At 41.1% G+C, this 13779-nt stretch overlaps 1 protein-coding gene across 21 annotated transcripts in view; it reads left to right on the top strand.

Annotated features, from left to right (window-relative positions):
- RFFL (ring finger and FYVE like domain containing E3 ubiquitin protein ligase) overlaps positions 1–13400 on the top strand; it is a 32754-nt gene extending 19354 nt beyond the window's left edge. For 10 of the 21 annotated variants that reach the window (XM_084493066.1, XM_084493083.1, XM_084493084.1 and 7 more), the window contains 6 exons: positions 462–652; positions 6001–6405; positions 8362–8445; positions 8873–9080; positions 10402–10425; positions 10703–13400. In XM_084493066.1, coding sequence (XP_084349192.1) covers positions 462–652; positions 6001–6405; positions 8362–8445; positions 8873–9080; positions 10402–10425; positions 10703–10884 — 1094 coding nt within the window. In that variant the 3' untranslated portion in view covers positions 10885–13400. Of the gene's footprint in view, positions 1–264; positions 365–461; positions 653–5063; positions 5174–6000; positions 6406–8361; positions 8446–8872; positions 9101–10401; positions 10426–10702 lie in introns of those variants that run through there. The other 11 variants (XM_084493073.1, XM_084493074.1, XM_084493079.1 and 8 more) reach the window with 4 other exon arrangements.
- The last annotated feature ends 379 nt before the right edge of the window (positions 13401–13779 follow it).

Genomic DNA, 13779 nt, shown 5'->3' on the forward strand with positions numbered 1-13779 from the left:
TAAGAATGCAGTTGAAGAATATTCGTCTGCAATCTAGGTGTTAATTACGTCTTTTATGTATTACTTAAATAAAAAGCAAGCTTGTTATCTTTTCCTGATACACAAAGAAAGAAAGTGTGTTATGCTTACATGGAGTAGAGACAGACTGTTACAGCAAACTAATCATAGAGTTTCAGCCAACTGGAACATAAATTTTATCTTATCACTGGGATCTCTTGACACTTAAGAAATTCCACTAACAGCAGTCCCGAACTTTGGCCTTTCTCATCAAACACATACGACTGGATGCATGGTTTTTGTGTGTGCACATTTAATTTAAAGGAGAGCTCAAAGCTTACAAACGCTGCCAGAAAGTGAATTGATGGTGGGAAATTTAAATGTGCGTTGTATGATTTGTCCTTGCTTTACCTGACAGGTTGCTCCTTGTGCCATGTCTAATGTATATTTTTTTCCCTTTCCAGTTACTATGTGGGCAGGCTGTTGTAACTGGTTTTGCCTGGATGGCTCAGCTGAAGAGATGCAGTCGCAGCCAGAGCAGGGAGCCAGAGCCCAGGCCTACTCCAACCCTGGGTACAGCTCCTACCCCTCTCCCACTGCTTCTGAGGAGAGCTGTAAAGCGTGTGGGGTGCACTTCGACAATTCCTCCAGAAAGGTGAGTTGTGAACATCTGCCCTGGTGCCACTGACTGCTCACTTCGCAGCGTGCTGCCTGATGTCTGCTTAATTACCAAGAGCTGATTTGAAGAGAAAGGGGTGCACGTTAGAGGCATCTGATTTGAGGATACCATATGGAGTAAGACAGCTTGCCTTTGCTTCTGTATCCCTTAGTCATTCTTTCGCAATTAGCAGGCGCAGTTAAAGATGATTAGAGATGTGGTAGTTAGCCTTAGACTTGGCTCTCCCAGATGCTAAAAGAAGGTGGCTGAACTGCTTATAACCATTTAAAGGAGCATTAACTTGAACATTATTTTTTTCATTTGTTATTTTAAAATGTCTAATGCTCTTTAACAAAAAGTCGTGGTAAGAAGTTTAGTAGTCTATCTGTGCTTCCAGGAAAGGAAGATCTACTTATCTCTTGCAAACTAAAAAGCCATACAAGTTTATTGAGGGCGTGTTGAATTGCTGAAGCTTGGTGCCAAAACAAATAACAAGCCAACCGGAAAACAAATCCATTTTATCTTGTCTATAGACTTCACTTGCAAGCATATAGATGCCAAAATAATTGCTGCCGTGAGATCTTCAATTAGACAGTAAACCCTGCCTGGGACATTATTTAGGCGTGGTGGTTCCTATAATGCTGCTTTTAAAATCTTCTTGTGAGGAAAGCTGTTCAGAGTCCAAACTCCGTGGCTTAAGAAGCGTCTGATATATTTATGCCTGTTGGCAAATATCTTTGAGATATTTTTTGAGGTATTTTTGCTGAGAAAGGGTAAGTCTTGGTAGAGCTGTTGCTTTCTACTCATTGAACAACAGGGTTGTTTACTTTTGCACTGAGAAGAGTTACTGCTCCAGAAATCCTTACAAATTGGAGTTTTGGTAATATGTTTTGAGGTGTTACTCCCCTTAGTGTAGGTTTGGGTATGTAAATATGCTTAGATGTCTTTTGACAGCAGGCAGATTCCGGGTCAGCTGGGAATAAATGGTACAATAACTGCGTGTGAGTGTGCATAGTATTGTCTTTACACTGCAGAGTCTTTGCAAATACTTGCAAAAAGAATTATTCTGAATCCAATGTTAACTCCTGCATCCACTACTTGCTAGTATGCAGAGGTGATTCTGCTCTGAAATGTAAATAAATCATGAAGGTATGTGTGAGTTATACTATACCCAGCGCTAGGCCTATTTTCTCCTGTTATCTTCTAAAATGCACGTTCCAGTGTAAGCTGCTTTCAAAGCAGTGTCTTGTGTATGAGTTATTGATGCCTGTCCAGGTATCTGAGAACACAGGGACCGATGGGGGCTAGGTACAGCTCCGGTGTGCAAGTTGTAGAGGATCTGCTGCAGCAGTGTAAGATGTTTCTGCCCCCAGCAGATTTCCCTGTTTTCCTGCTGGAGCTGGCTGGCTGCGTAACTGGGACAGCGGAGTACAATGCGTGCTTCTGTCTCAGCTGCTCCCATTCAGTGCAGACTATCAATGAAGATGAGTTTGAGGCTTATGTTCTGTATTGTGAAGGGGGGTTCCTAACTCACAGGCCACCTTTCTTCTGCCACCGCAACCACTGCAGTCCCTGGGACTGACAGGAGCTGGGTGGCTACAGGTGGTAAAGCTTAAACAGCTGCAGGAAGGTCTGCTAGAGCTCAGCCATCAGCCCTTGGCCTCCAGAGGGGGATTTGATGTAAAGAACTGCATACATCAGTTATAGAAAAACTGACATGTTTGTAAGCCATGTTAATTCTTTAATTCTGTTGATGTGGATGGAGAAAGGCAGGAAATCTTACTTTGATGCAACAAGACCCCAGAAAACTGTGTTTTGTCCCAGGAGAGGCAGTACCTTTGAACTCTAAACTCCAGCTGATGTTTATATTGAAATACAGTGGATTAAAACAAATTCTTTCCACATTGCAGACCGTATGGATAACTTAATTTGCCTTCAAAAACAAAGGCAGAAAGATTGTATTTTAAGTTCTTGAATTTTCATCATAATTGTATTTTTAATTTTCATATAACATGGCACCAACTAAAAGGACTGGGGTAAGGAACATATGAATGAGCATGGACTTGTAAAATGCTTTTAAGTAACTGTTGGAGCATCTTTAAAAGATGTAAAGCTTAATTTTGGAAGCAAAAATAATCTCAATTTTTTGTTTTGTTTTTGTTTTTCGTACTTAGCTGACTTCTTTGATCTTGGTGTTCTGCAGCAAAATCCCCACAATCTTTTAAATTTGAAACAAGCATTCTTAATTTCCTTCTCCACCAATGGAAAGCTATGGCAGGCGTTTCTGGGGGATATGTCAGATTGTTGTTCCTTCCCTGTTTTCTGATTTCAGTGGCTTAAATTGGCTGACATTTCAGGAAGATGCTTTTCTTTGCATACTTCCAGAAAAAGCTCCTGGCAAGCTGGAGTGTAAGATCTGAGGGGGGGAAAAAAACAAAACAAAAAAAAAAAAAAAAAAAAACCAACACTAGCTGTGCTGAAAGCTTGAATATTGGCATTTCTTCCTTTTATCCTGCATACGGAGAAGAGCCAAATGTATCAAAGCCCCATCCTGGTATCTCAGGGAGAGTAGCTGTCAGAGCACACCACCCGCAGCAGCTTACGTTCAGGACAGACTTCTGATTTAAAGTATTTTGCTTCTGCTTGACCACCCTGTGATTGTGCTACCAGTTAGAAATAGTAAGCAGTGTTCAGACGTGGTCTGACCTTTTAGTAACAGGCTTTAATTTACTGCCACGTCTGAAATGCATCGTTCTGAAAAGAACGTGGTCTTCAGTCACTGCCTTTTCAGAGCTCAACAAATGTATCAAAAGCTGTAAAAGCTGCTTAATACTAAGGTGCAGCAAGCAGCTTGTGTGTGTGTTCAAATACCTGACACTTTGATACAGGCTGGGAATGAAGATGAATCCTAGTGGCGAGCCGATAAGTCAGAGACTTATCAGCCTGCTTTTATTTTGACTTCTCGAGTGTATCATTTGATAACTAAAGCAAACTTGTGTTATTGCTGTTAATGGCTTGCAAAAAGTACGCTGGATAATGCAGCCCTTGTGCTGTGCTCGCTCATGTGATATCTAAACACAGAAGCACTCAAGTAGGCGTTTTCTGGGTTAGGAGGTCCTTGGCCATACAGTTCCCTTGGGAGCCGAAGTGGCAGTCTGCAGAGCTCAGGGAAGGCTACCCTACAGCCAGAGTAAAGCAGAATATATACACACACATATGTATATGTTTTTTTTCTCAGTTTTTCTGGTTGCTCTCCTGTCAGGAGACAGGATGGCAATTGACAGAAGGAAAGTGGTGTTCATGTGGTTATTTTCCATTAATCTGCCTTTGTGGAGTGTTTGTGTCCCCACTCCAGGCACGTGCCAGCGAGATGTGCCTGCCCCAAAACTTTTCAAATTAATGAATTGTTCCTACGGTCTTGGGGTCAAAGAAGTCACCAGTGCTTCTTTCAATAATGGCCAAGTTATGGAAAACTTTTCAAAAGTATATGGAGATTGACTTCCATCGGCAACAGAGCAAGACAGGAAAGGCACTTCTACGTGGCGTGCCCCCAAATAAACAGCAATTTTGAGATGAGGTTTCAAGTCCGCATGAGATTCTCTCTGTGGTAAAAATGTTCATGTCTTAATGTGCTTAGGCAGGAAGCTGGGACCTTCCCCACTAACTGTCAATTTAAGTCTATCACAGGGGCTAAATGAGGAGTCTGGTGGTTATAATTGTATGGGTGGTGTGGGCAAGGGGGCTGCCAGGCTATAAAGGGGTCAGAAGGAACTTATGTAAGCAAGTAGTGTATTACACCTTTAAAACATGAGAAACATCTACTTTCTTTGAACTGTGAAATTAGCAATATTCTTTAATCACCAGGAGCAATTCATGAAGCTTTTTTTTGTCTATGAGTTCGTATTTGTTGCTTCTCCAAGTCTTCATGGGTATTTTTCCTCATACAGCTCTGAAGGATTGGGATGTTAGGATAACTAGGCAAATTTATGGTGACTCATAAATCAAACAGGGAAAACTCTTTCTCTCCCCCAAGCAGATGTAGAAGGGTATAAATCATAAATATCTAACCACAGCCTAAAACTCCAGTGATACAAGGTGACTGTTGCTGACTGGTCTTTCTGAAGCCTTTTTGATTTTGCTCCAGCTCCTGCTGGGACAAGCAAACATACACACAAACCCTTTCAGAACGAGGAATCTCAAAGGAAAGAAAACGCGAGCCTACTTGGCTCATTCCAGAGGTGACAGTTTCAGGGTAGAAATGATGTGCCCTGTCAGGACAAGAAAGGAAATGCCATCTGTAGGTGCTGCCTGTTGAGCTCCGTTTCATAGGGCTGCTGGTCTCTGAGACTGTGAGTTAGCATTCCTTAACCAGCACTGAAATAATCCAGTTCTTTTTTTTTCCCCTCAGGACTTTTTTAAGGGTGCGTAATGTGGCTGCTGTGCTGCTCTTCCTATTGGAAAGTGCAGGATTTGACTTCCCCAAGTGTTGAACACTTTCTGCAGAAGTCAACATGGACTGTGAGTGCTTGGAACTTCTGAAAATCGAGCCCTGAGTGATATCAGAACAGAATAAAATACAAACATTAAATAACGGAACTTGATCTGAAAAGTTTTAAAACATCTGGGGCCTAATATTTCCAAAACTTCCAACACTTTCTGTCTAGTACCTCATCGCCACACAGTGTTCATGTTATTTTTAAAATCAAGTAGTTGGTTTTGATGAATAAATGCTAATTTTTTTTCCTGTTTGTCGTGCAGTTGCTCTTATGGTGAAAAGAAGATTCATTTAGTGACTGCAGCAATCTGGAGAGGAAAAAAAGGGGGGGGTTGTTTGTAGCATATAAGAAGCAAAAAAGAAATGTTTGTAAGTGGTTCCCTTTGATGCTGGAACTTTCTGACTGCACAGAGCAGTGCTTTGCTGTTTTATGAAGCAACGTACAGCTGGCTGTGATGCACTCTGCAGTCTGCTGCCTCCTAAATCTCTCTTGGTTTCATCTGTGGCTTAAACTGGGTGAACGGGTCCAGACTGTGGGGCAGAAATCTCCTGTCACTTGAGGGAATTGTTTCCGGATATATTTCATTCTTGGTAGGTCTCTAGTGTACGTAGTGCTTCTCTAACATCTGTGAGGAATCTAGTGGCCTGCTCCTAGGGTCAGTCCTTTACCTTACCTAGGAGCGTGTGTACATACTTGGCTCTTTTTTGCAAATTAGAAGGTTTTGATTATGCCCTAATAGGGATCATGGCTTACCTTGGCTTCCAGGTGCCGTGGGAGCGCTGCCTGTGGCTGCTGTGCCCTGCTGTCTCATCATGCTCCAGTTTAATTCTGTTCCCTTCTCTTCCCCAGCATATCTGCGTGGACTGTAAGAAACATTTTTGTACGTCCTGCTCAAACCAGACTGAAGATGGTCCCCTCCTCTGCCACCTCTGCCAGCGTTTCCGAGCCACAGGTTTTCAGCGGGAAGAGCTGATAAAGATGAAGGTGAAGGAACTGCGAGACTATTTGGCACTCCATGAGATTTCCACAGAGTTGTGTCGTGAAAAGGAGGACCTGGTATTTCTGATTCTTAGCCAGCATCCAGTAATTAACCAGGAAGATCAAATAAGAACAAGCCCATTTAATACTAGTGCCTCTGGACAGCAAGACTTTGTGACTCACCCGTCAACCAGCACGACATCATCTACCTCACATGATGCGTCTCCAGTGTCTGCAGATTCCATCTCAAGTTCACGAGCTCAGGAACATCAACAGGTACGGTCTTTAACCAGAAGCATCTTTTGCACACTTGTCCATCTCTATTTTTGGATTAACTACTAAGATGCTGCATGAGGTTTCCAAGTAGGTAACGTGCCATACAAGTTTAACACTATGGATGCGTGCTTAAAAAGCAAGAGGGCTTCTGTTTAGAGCAGCTGACAAAATGCTTCAATTGCATTTTATACATGTCTTTCTCAGTTGTGGTGTTTTTTTTATATTAATAAACTTGGAGTGAGGAGTTCGTTTTTTTTTTTTTTTTTTTTACAGAATAATTAGAGTTGTTTTACACTGCCATGCTGCTGCACTGAAGTGGAATGTGCTGCTTCTGTGGAATTTCTGCACTAGCAGCATTTAATTTGGTGGGCAGGGCTAAGTATAGTGAGCACTCACTCTGGGAAAAGCAAGATTTTGAAGTCCTTTGAGACGTATGTTTTTTTTGCCACTGGCTACTTCCTGTCACTAATGGTTCCTTTGGCATGTGATGTCTGTGTTGGTGCACAGATCTTTGTGTGTTGATGTTGACAACTGTACGTAGGTATTAGTTGTTGTTACTTTTGAATTCATGTGCGAGACAGCAAGCACAGTTTAAAGCAATCCTGCAACTGAAACTGCTGGGAAAGCCTACTGGGATTTGGGCAAAGTTTTTGGTACCTCCTGCACCCAGATCAATAGAAAACAAAACCCCAAGTCTGTTGTCAGTCTTCAGTTGACGATGAATGCTGTTATGAAGAACCTTGTAAAGGGCATTTGAATTGAATTGTTTTTATTGATTTTGCTTTGTTTGTCTTTCTGCTATCTCGTATGGGAAGTTTACTCAGTGTCTGACATCTGCTCCCAGTCCTATTACATAAGTTAATAGGTATGTTTAGTTCCTTGTGGACTGGAGCTGTGGAAGTGTCTGTACCTTCTGCTTCCTCAGCAAATATATCTAATGCAAAATAAAGAAGTTCATTATTTTTTTTTCTCCTTTTTTATTCTACATTATTATTTACATTATTGTTATTATTTACATTATCGTTTAAGGGCCTTTTTGTTTTCTGGATATTGTCATCCCAATTTTTTACCTGCACATTCAGTTCTGTAGTCTTCCCATACTGTCCTGTAATATATTACAGATTCTTTTCTCAACTCACAGGACACTCTACTATTCATTTCCTTTCATTTTTATTCCTCAATTTTGTAAATATCAACCAGTTATCACCTCTCTAGGATGGTAATGCTGCAGTCTCCTTCCTCAGTAGGGAAACCAGAGGGGGAGGATAGCTGCTGAGGGTAGTCAGCTGGAATTACACTGCAGTTCCTTTCACTTTATTGAGTGCTCTGAGCAACTGCCCCTTTTCCAGCTTTGGTTCTGCTGGTCCTTCACGTAGTGTCTCCTGTTTGTCCAATCCAGCACCCAGCCGAGGAGGTACTTCTGTGTGGTTACTCTGAAGGTGACCTTTGATGATGTCTCTGAGTATTTTTGTGGAGGGGTCTTATAAGGAGTCTTGCACTGATACTTGGTGTGCAGTCAGGCTGTGATATCACAGGGGTCACATGCTGCAGCCACTTCATACTGAAGGATTGCACAGCAGTGCCAGGACTTGCACTGTGACCTTGTCGGGGGCCCTGCTACTGTCTTATGTCCATGTAGATTTTGTTCTCTTGCTGACCCAGCCTCACAAGAACATCATGTGGGAGCTGATTGTAAAAGCACTCTACCAGGGTTTAAATTAAGTGGGACTTCAGAGGGTCAGATGCTGCACTTCCATTTTTAAAAATTGTTTTACTCATTTTAAAATTGTTTTTAAGCGCTGCACAGGAGGTATCTTCTGCCAGTGTGCCTAGCTTTTACCTCGTGCTGCAGTTTGCCATTCCAGTGGGTGGGGTTTGCGGTTGAACTGAACTATCAAGCTTATTTCCCTCTGGACAGAGATACGCTGTTGGTGAAAGCTTTATTCCCTCTTTTAGGCAACTGGGTATGTGTCTCCAAGCCAAGCTGATATGACAGGAGTTGAGAATACACCAGAAGCACCGACAGAGGAGGAGACAGAGGTTTGTGACCTGGAATTAGACAGATAACAAGGAACACCAAGTTTCCTATGCTGTATTTGCCACCACAGAATCGTTACTACAGAGATGGGTGACTAAACAGTAGTTCAGCCTGACCACCTGCAGACGCAACCAACCCCCTTCTATAGCATCATCCTGTCCTCCACATACAGAAAGAACTGGTGTCACTTGGACACTATAGGAATGATTTATTTCCATCTTAGGATTTGTATAAATGGAGGGATTTTTGTATATTTTTTATATTTGGATAAATGGAGGGATAAATGGATAAATGGAGGGATTCACAGAATAATTGAAGTTACGTGTACGTCCAAACACTAATTCCTGATAATTCCTGTGTTGAAAGCTTACTTAAATTACATTGGTGGTTGCTGAGAGCAAGAATTGTTCCGTCTTTGTTCCCTTTCAGTCTACTCACTCGGGAGATAACCTGGTGCTGGGGAGGAAGGCTTCTCTTTCTGATCTAACAAGCATTGGAGACATCAATGCACTGTCTGTGCGACAGCTGAAGGAAATTCTTGCTCGCAACTTTGTCAACTACAAAGGCTGCTGTGAAAAGTGGGAGCTGTTAGAGAGGGTGGCTCGTCTTTACAAAGAGAAAGACCTTCAGCATCTAGGTAAGAAATTTAGCAAGCATGTACCTGTTCTCCCTTTCTGCAGACAGTTGCAGAAGGGAGTAGAACTTACCTTGTTTCTTTTTCTTGCACGTGAGAGTAGAGGTACTGTATCAAGCTCGAATTAGAGTGAAAGTAGCACACTATTTGTCACTGTTTGTATGTGTTTAAGAGGAGAGCATTATGCAAGCTGTGGAGAGTGACTTCCCCATAGTAGCAATAAAGGAGAACCATGTGCCATCCAACTCAGGACTTTGTACAGCTGTGGCAGATCGTGCTGGTTGCTGCAGCACCCACAGAACAGATGATGTATGGCTACAGACAGAACTGCAAGAGCTAGAGTGAGCTTTCATCACTTGACTTGTGGTAACTGGCAAAAAGTGAGCCAGAAAATGCCTTAGCTAAGGCAATGACTAGTAGCTGGTCTGTAGAGAAGAGACGTATAGTCAGTGACTGTGGCTTCTGCTTCTGAACAGCTATGGTTATCTGTCCCTTGGTTCTGTCCTTTTAATCACAAGGGGAACCTTCCTGTGCATGACCTGCACCTGCTGCGCCTGCACGGTTGACTGATGAAGAGATAGTGGTGTGCCAGAAGTGCAGAGAGGATGCATCTTGCTTGACTTTCAGGTCCCAGTGTGCAATTCTTGATTACTAGCTTGAAAAACACCCCTCCCTCTTCCCCCCCGATTTGCAAGTTGTTTACAGAAGTACATTTAGAAGTATATTTTAATGCTCTGACTTTAGAGAGAGGTTTGTTTCTTGCTGTTGTCCAAAGCAGTGCTGTTTTTTAAACATCTCGCCAAGCTTTGTCCTACACATATGATAAAAGATTCAAGACAACCACCTCATTTTTGTATTCTTCTTTCGTTGCATTTCACGCTTTTGATAGAATTTATATTTTTCTTGATTAGTTACCCAGTGTGTGCATGTGTCTCAGCTGTGTTCAACAATATTGGTGAGCTTGTGTAACATCAAAGAAACTGGCAGAAGGGGCTACTGAAAGAGTAGCTCTAGGAAGCTACATTGCATAAATTCCGACTGTCTTAAAGATTGAGATATCACTCTAGATAGTCGCTTATCTCTGTGAAGCAGTAGCTGTTACGTAAGCTCAGTAGAAGAGAAAGTTTCTTGCTCGTTGAACAACCTGTCCTAATCACAGAATGTGTGAACCTCTGCATGGGGATCAGGAAAAAGTAGCCTTGTTTGTTTTGGTTTAGTAATCTCCCTTCAAGGCTTTCACCTTCTGCTTAATAGTACTGCTGGAGCAATTTTTTTCCCAGCTTCTCTTATTCCCACCAAATAACTTTTTCTTTTTATGTTGCAGTTTCTGACACTGACGATCAAACGGGTAAGTGATATTCTTAATGTTGCGTTGTTTTGTCATTGCTAAGAATCTCAGTGGTACTTTTCATCATACAGAAAGTACCGTGTAAAAGCTAAAGCCTTCTACTCCTTGCCATTTGATGGAGCAGGTATACCTACATTAATGCAGATGCAAAGGGGACTTTTTCCAAATCTTCAGCGTGCAAAGTACATTAGAAGCCCTTTGCTAAAGACAACTCACAGATTGCACAATGACATACCTTTCTTTGTCTCATGCAAACTGTGGTTTCTTGTTTACTTAGGTGGTGCTGGGCGCTCTGGCACAGAGGACAACCTCTGCAAAATCTGCATGGACTTACCCGCTGACTGTGTCCTGCTAGAATGCGGCCACTTGGTCACCTGCACCAAGTGTGGAAAGCGAATGAGCGAATGTCCCATATGCAGGCAGTACGTTGTAAGGGCTGTTCATGTCTTTAGGTCCTAAGTGGAAGACTGGTGATGCCTTAAAGCCTCATCTGCTGTTAGGGAAATGGTCAGAACTATGACAAATAGTTAGGTCAGAGATTAGGATGTGGACTGTTCTGGAAGCTGAAGTGAGGGATGAATGAAGCTTGGGGAAAATTGCTCTTACTCAAGCTATGTTTGGCTGTGCCCTTTCCACTGTACCGTTTTACACCACAGTGCCTGGACTCCCTGGACGTTATTGCCAGCAGCAGACAGAAATAATTAACAACCAACATTCTAGAGTAACGTGATCCACTGGTGGGAGATAAACAGATGCCTGTCTTTCCACCACAAATATTAGATACTGAAGCTTCTGATTTTCCCCCTGAATAATAAACAAAATAGACTGGGGACTCAAAAAGTGATGTGTTTAGCTGCTACTGAATTCCGATTCTACTTCCCCCATGTTGTGTTTATGCAACATACTATTCACTGTCAATTTAATTTTCAATGAATACATTTTTTTTCAATTTAACTTATGCTTGCAGGACAGGCAGCCTGCCTCCAATTTCCGTATTCAGAATGAACTTAATTCCAGCCTAGTGGGATTGTGGAAAAATGTACCATTTTATTTGAAGGTGGGCTCTGTATTACTGAAAAATGTAAGGGGACTGAGACTGTGAAACATACAGCCTTATCTTGCCTGGTGTTGTGTTTTTTTTTTTTTGTTTTTTTTTTTCTGTGCCACTAGGATGGGAATATCTCGTTTGCCTGCTGTTGATTTGTTGGATTCATAGGCTTCCTTACAATATATGCCAGTAGTTGCTTTAAAATTGAACTGAATTCCTGTGATTAAGGAGTTAAGAAGCTAAGGCTTGTGTCTTTCTGGTTTTGTGAGGAAAACATACAGCTGAAGTGTATGAGTTCTATTGCTACACAATCATATTTAAGTACAGGTGACTTTCTTTTTAGAAGAGACCTGGAAGAAAGCAGAGGCAAACTTTATTTTCCCTGAGTCAATAAAATGAGCAGAAGTGAACTGCAGAGGCTTCTGTGTATTAATCAGTTTCCCTTTTTTCAGTTTTAGTTCTCTTGCATTAAGCCTGCTTAGTAAGAACAATTTATTTTGTGATCTTTGTTTGTGAGGGTGGATAAGAGACTTTGTGGTCTGACAGGTGACAATCACAAAATATTAGAGCTATCCTTGTGAAAAGCATGTTTCTTTGGAAGCCTTACTAAAGCAAACTGTAACTAACCTATTTTCCCTCAGTGCAAGTAGCCTGTCCCTGTGGCTGGTAATGTGTAAGTTTCAGAATCTTGATGCCTTAATTTTTCAGCCACTGTGGCACTACATACTCAGTTCAAGCAATGTGTGAAGTTGAGTACCTTCTGCTGCAGTTCTTTCCTATCCAACTTTCCCCTTTATGCTCTGATGATCATTGAGCATTCAAACACACTGCATGGGTGTCAACAGAGCATAAAAACAAGTGTTGACTTAAAGCCTCTGGAATCCTGGGAAGTGCAGTTATAGAAATAATCACCAAAGCCCTCTACTTTTGCAGTAAGTGGGAATGAGTTAACAGTAAATTAAACTGTTGTAATATTTAACATGAATATCACAGGAGTAGCAACTCACTTCTCAACAGGCACAGAGTGGAGGGTCTCTACTTTGCAAGTAGAAGTTAAGCACTTAAGACAAAGAAGTCTGTCACTCAGTAGTTAACAGAACCTCTGCGCTATTGAGGTGGCCTCTAAACTTGATAAAAATAAGAGCTGCTGAGGCTTATTTAAATGAAAATGCTGAGTTTTACCTCTTCCCCTGTTCAGGTTGTTCTCTAACCTTTGGCTTAAGGTTTAACAGCTTCCAGCATGAGAAGAGAACTGATACAGTTCAATGCATCATGGTTTAAAAAAAAAATGCAGGTAAGCATTAACTGTATTTACTCTTTAAGAGGTACAGTAATATACATACAAAGCTTTGAACAGCCTCATTAGTAAATTCACTGTGAAGATTCACGTCCTTTTTCAATAAACTCAGGACTGGGGGGTATTTAACAGGAAGATTATTCTCCTGTGGACAGATCTACTTTTATTGTAGAGAGTAGGTTTATTTTCTACAACAGATAAATCAAGTTGCACATCAGTGGTTGAAATTTTAGCAATGAGAAGATAAGATATACCCACCCTGAGTCTGAAGTGTGCTTTCTGAAGGGAAAAACTTTTTTTTTTGGACTACATTCTTTCCCTTGCAAAAATGCTTTCTATTTCATGGATATGACTGACTTGTTTTTAAAGGGAAATCAAAATCTGGAAGAAAGTGATTAATAATCCAAAGGAATATAATGATCTAAACTAATAAAGTAAATGGAAATATTTATGTCCTTTATGTACACTGTACATGGTTTAAATATTTTAAAGTTAATATGCTACTTGAAATGGCATGTTTTTCTCTATTAAAAAAAAATCCTCTTGGTACTACAATGGTTAAACCTACTAGTTTTGGTACAGAAGTTTGCTTTATAATTTTATAATAAACTTGAAATGTGATTTAGTTAACTTTGTTTTCTGCTTCTCTTGCCAACAAGCTAGGACAAAGCAGAGTTACTTCTGATTCTTAACCAGAAAAAGCTTGGGATACACTATGATTAAATACCATTATAGAGTGGGATACAAACAAGTACGTAGATATTGAAGGGGAGAAAAATAACTGAGAACCCTAACTTCATCTTTGCTTTCTCTTTTGTAATATTCATAAAGTTGTCTCTGAACCCTCAAAACTAAGGCAATGGAGAGGAAATAAGCTGGTCAACTTGCATCTACTATACATACACACGCAGTCTGAGCCTACATCTTTGGAGCTCATGCATATTTATCCAGCAAGTACACATCATCATATGCAAAACAGGCTTTAAAAATTGATTTTAATTTATTGATA

The sequence above is a fragment of the Aythya ferina genome (assembly GCF_964211825.1).
Source record: "Aythya ferina genome assembly, chromosome: 19".
Classification (NCBI taxonomy): domain Eukaryota; kingdom Metazoa; phylum Chordata; class Aves; order Anseriformes; family Anatidae; genus Aythya; species Aythya ferina.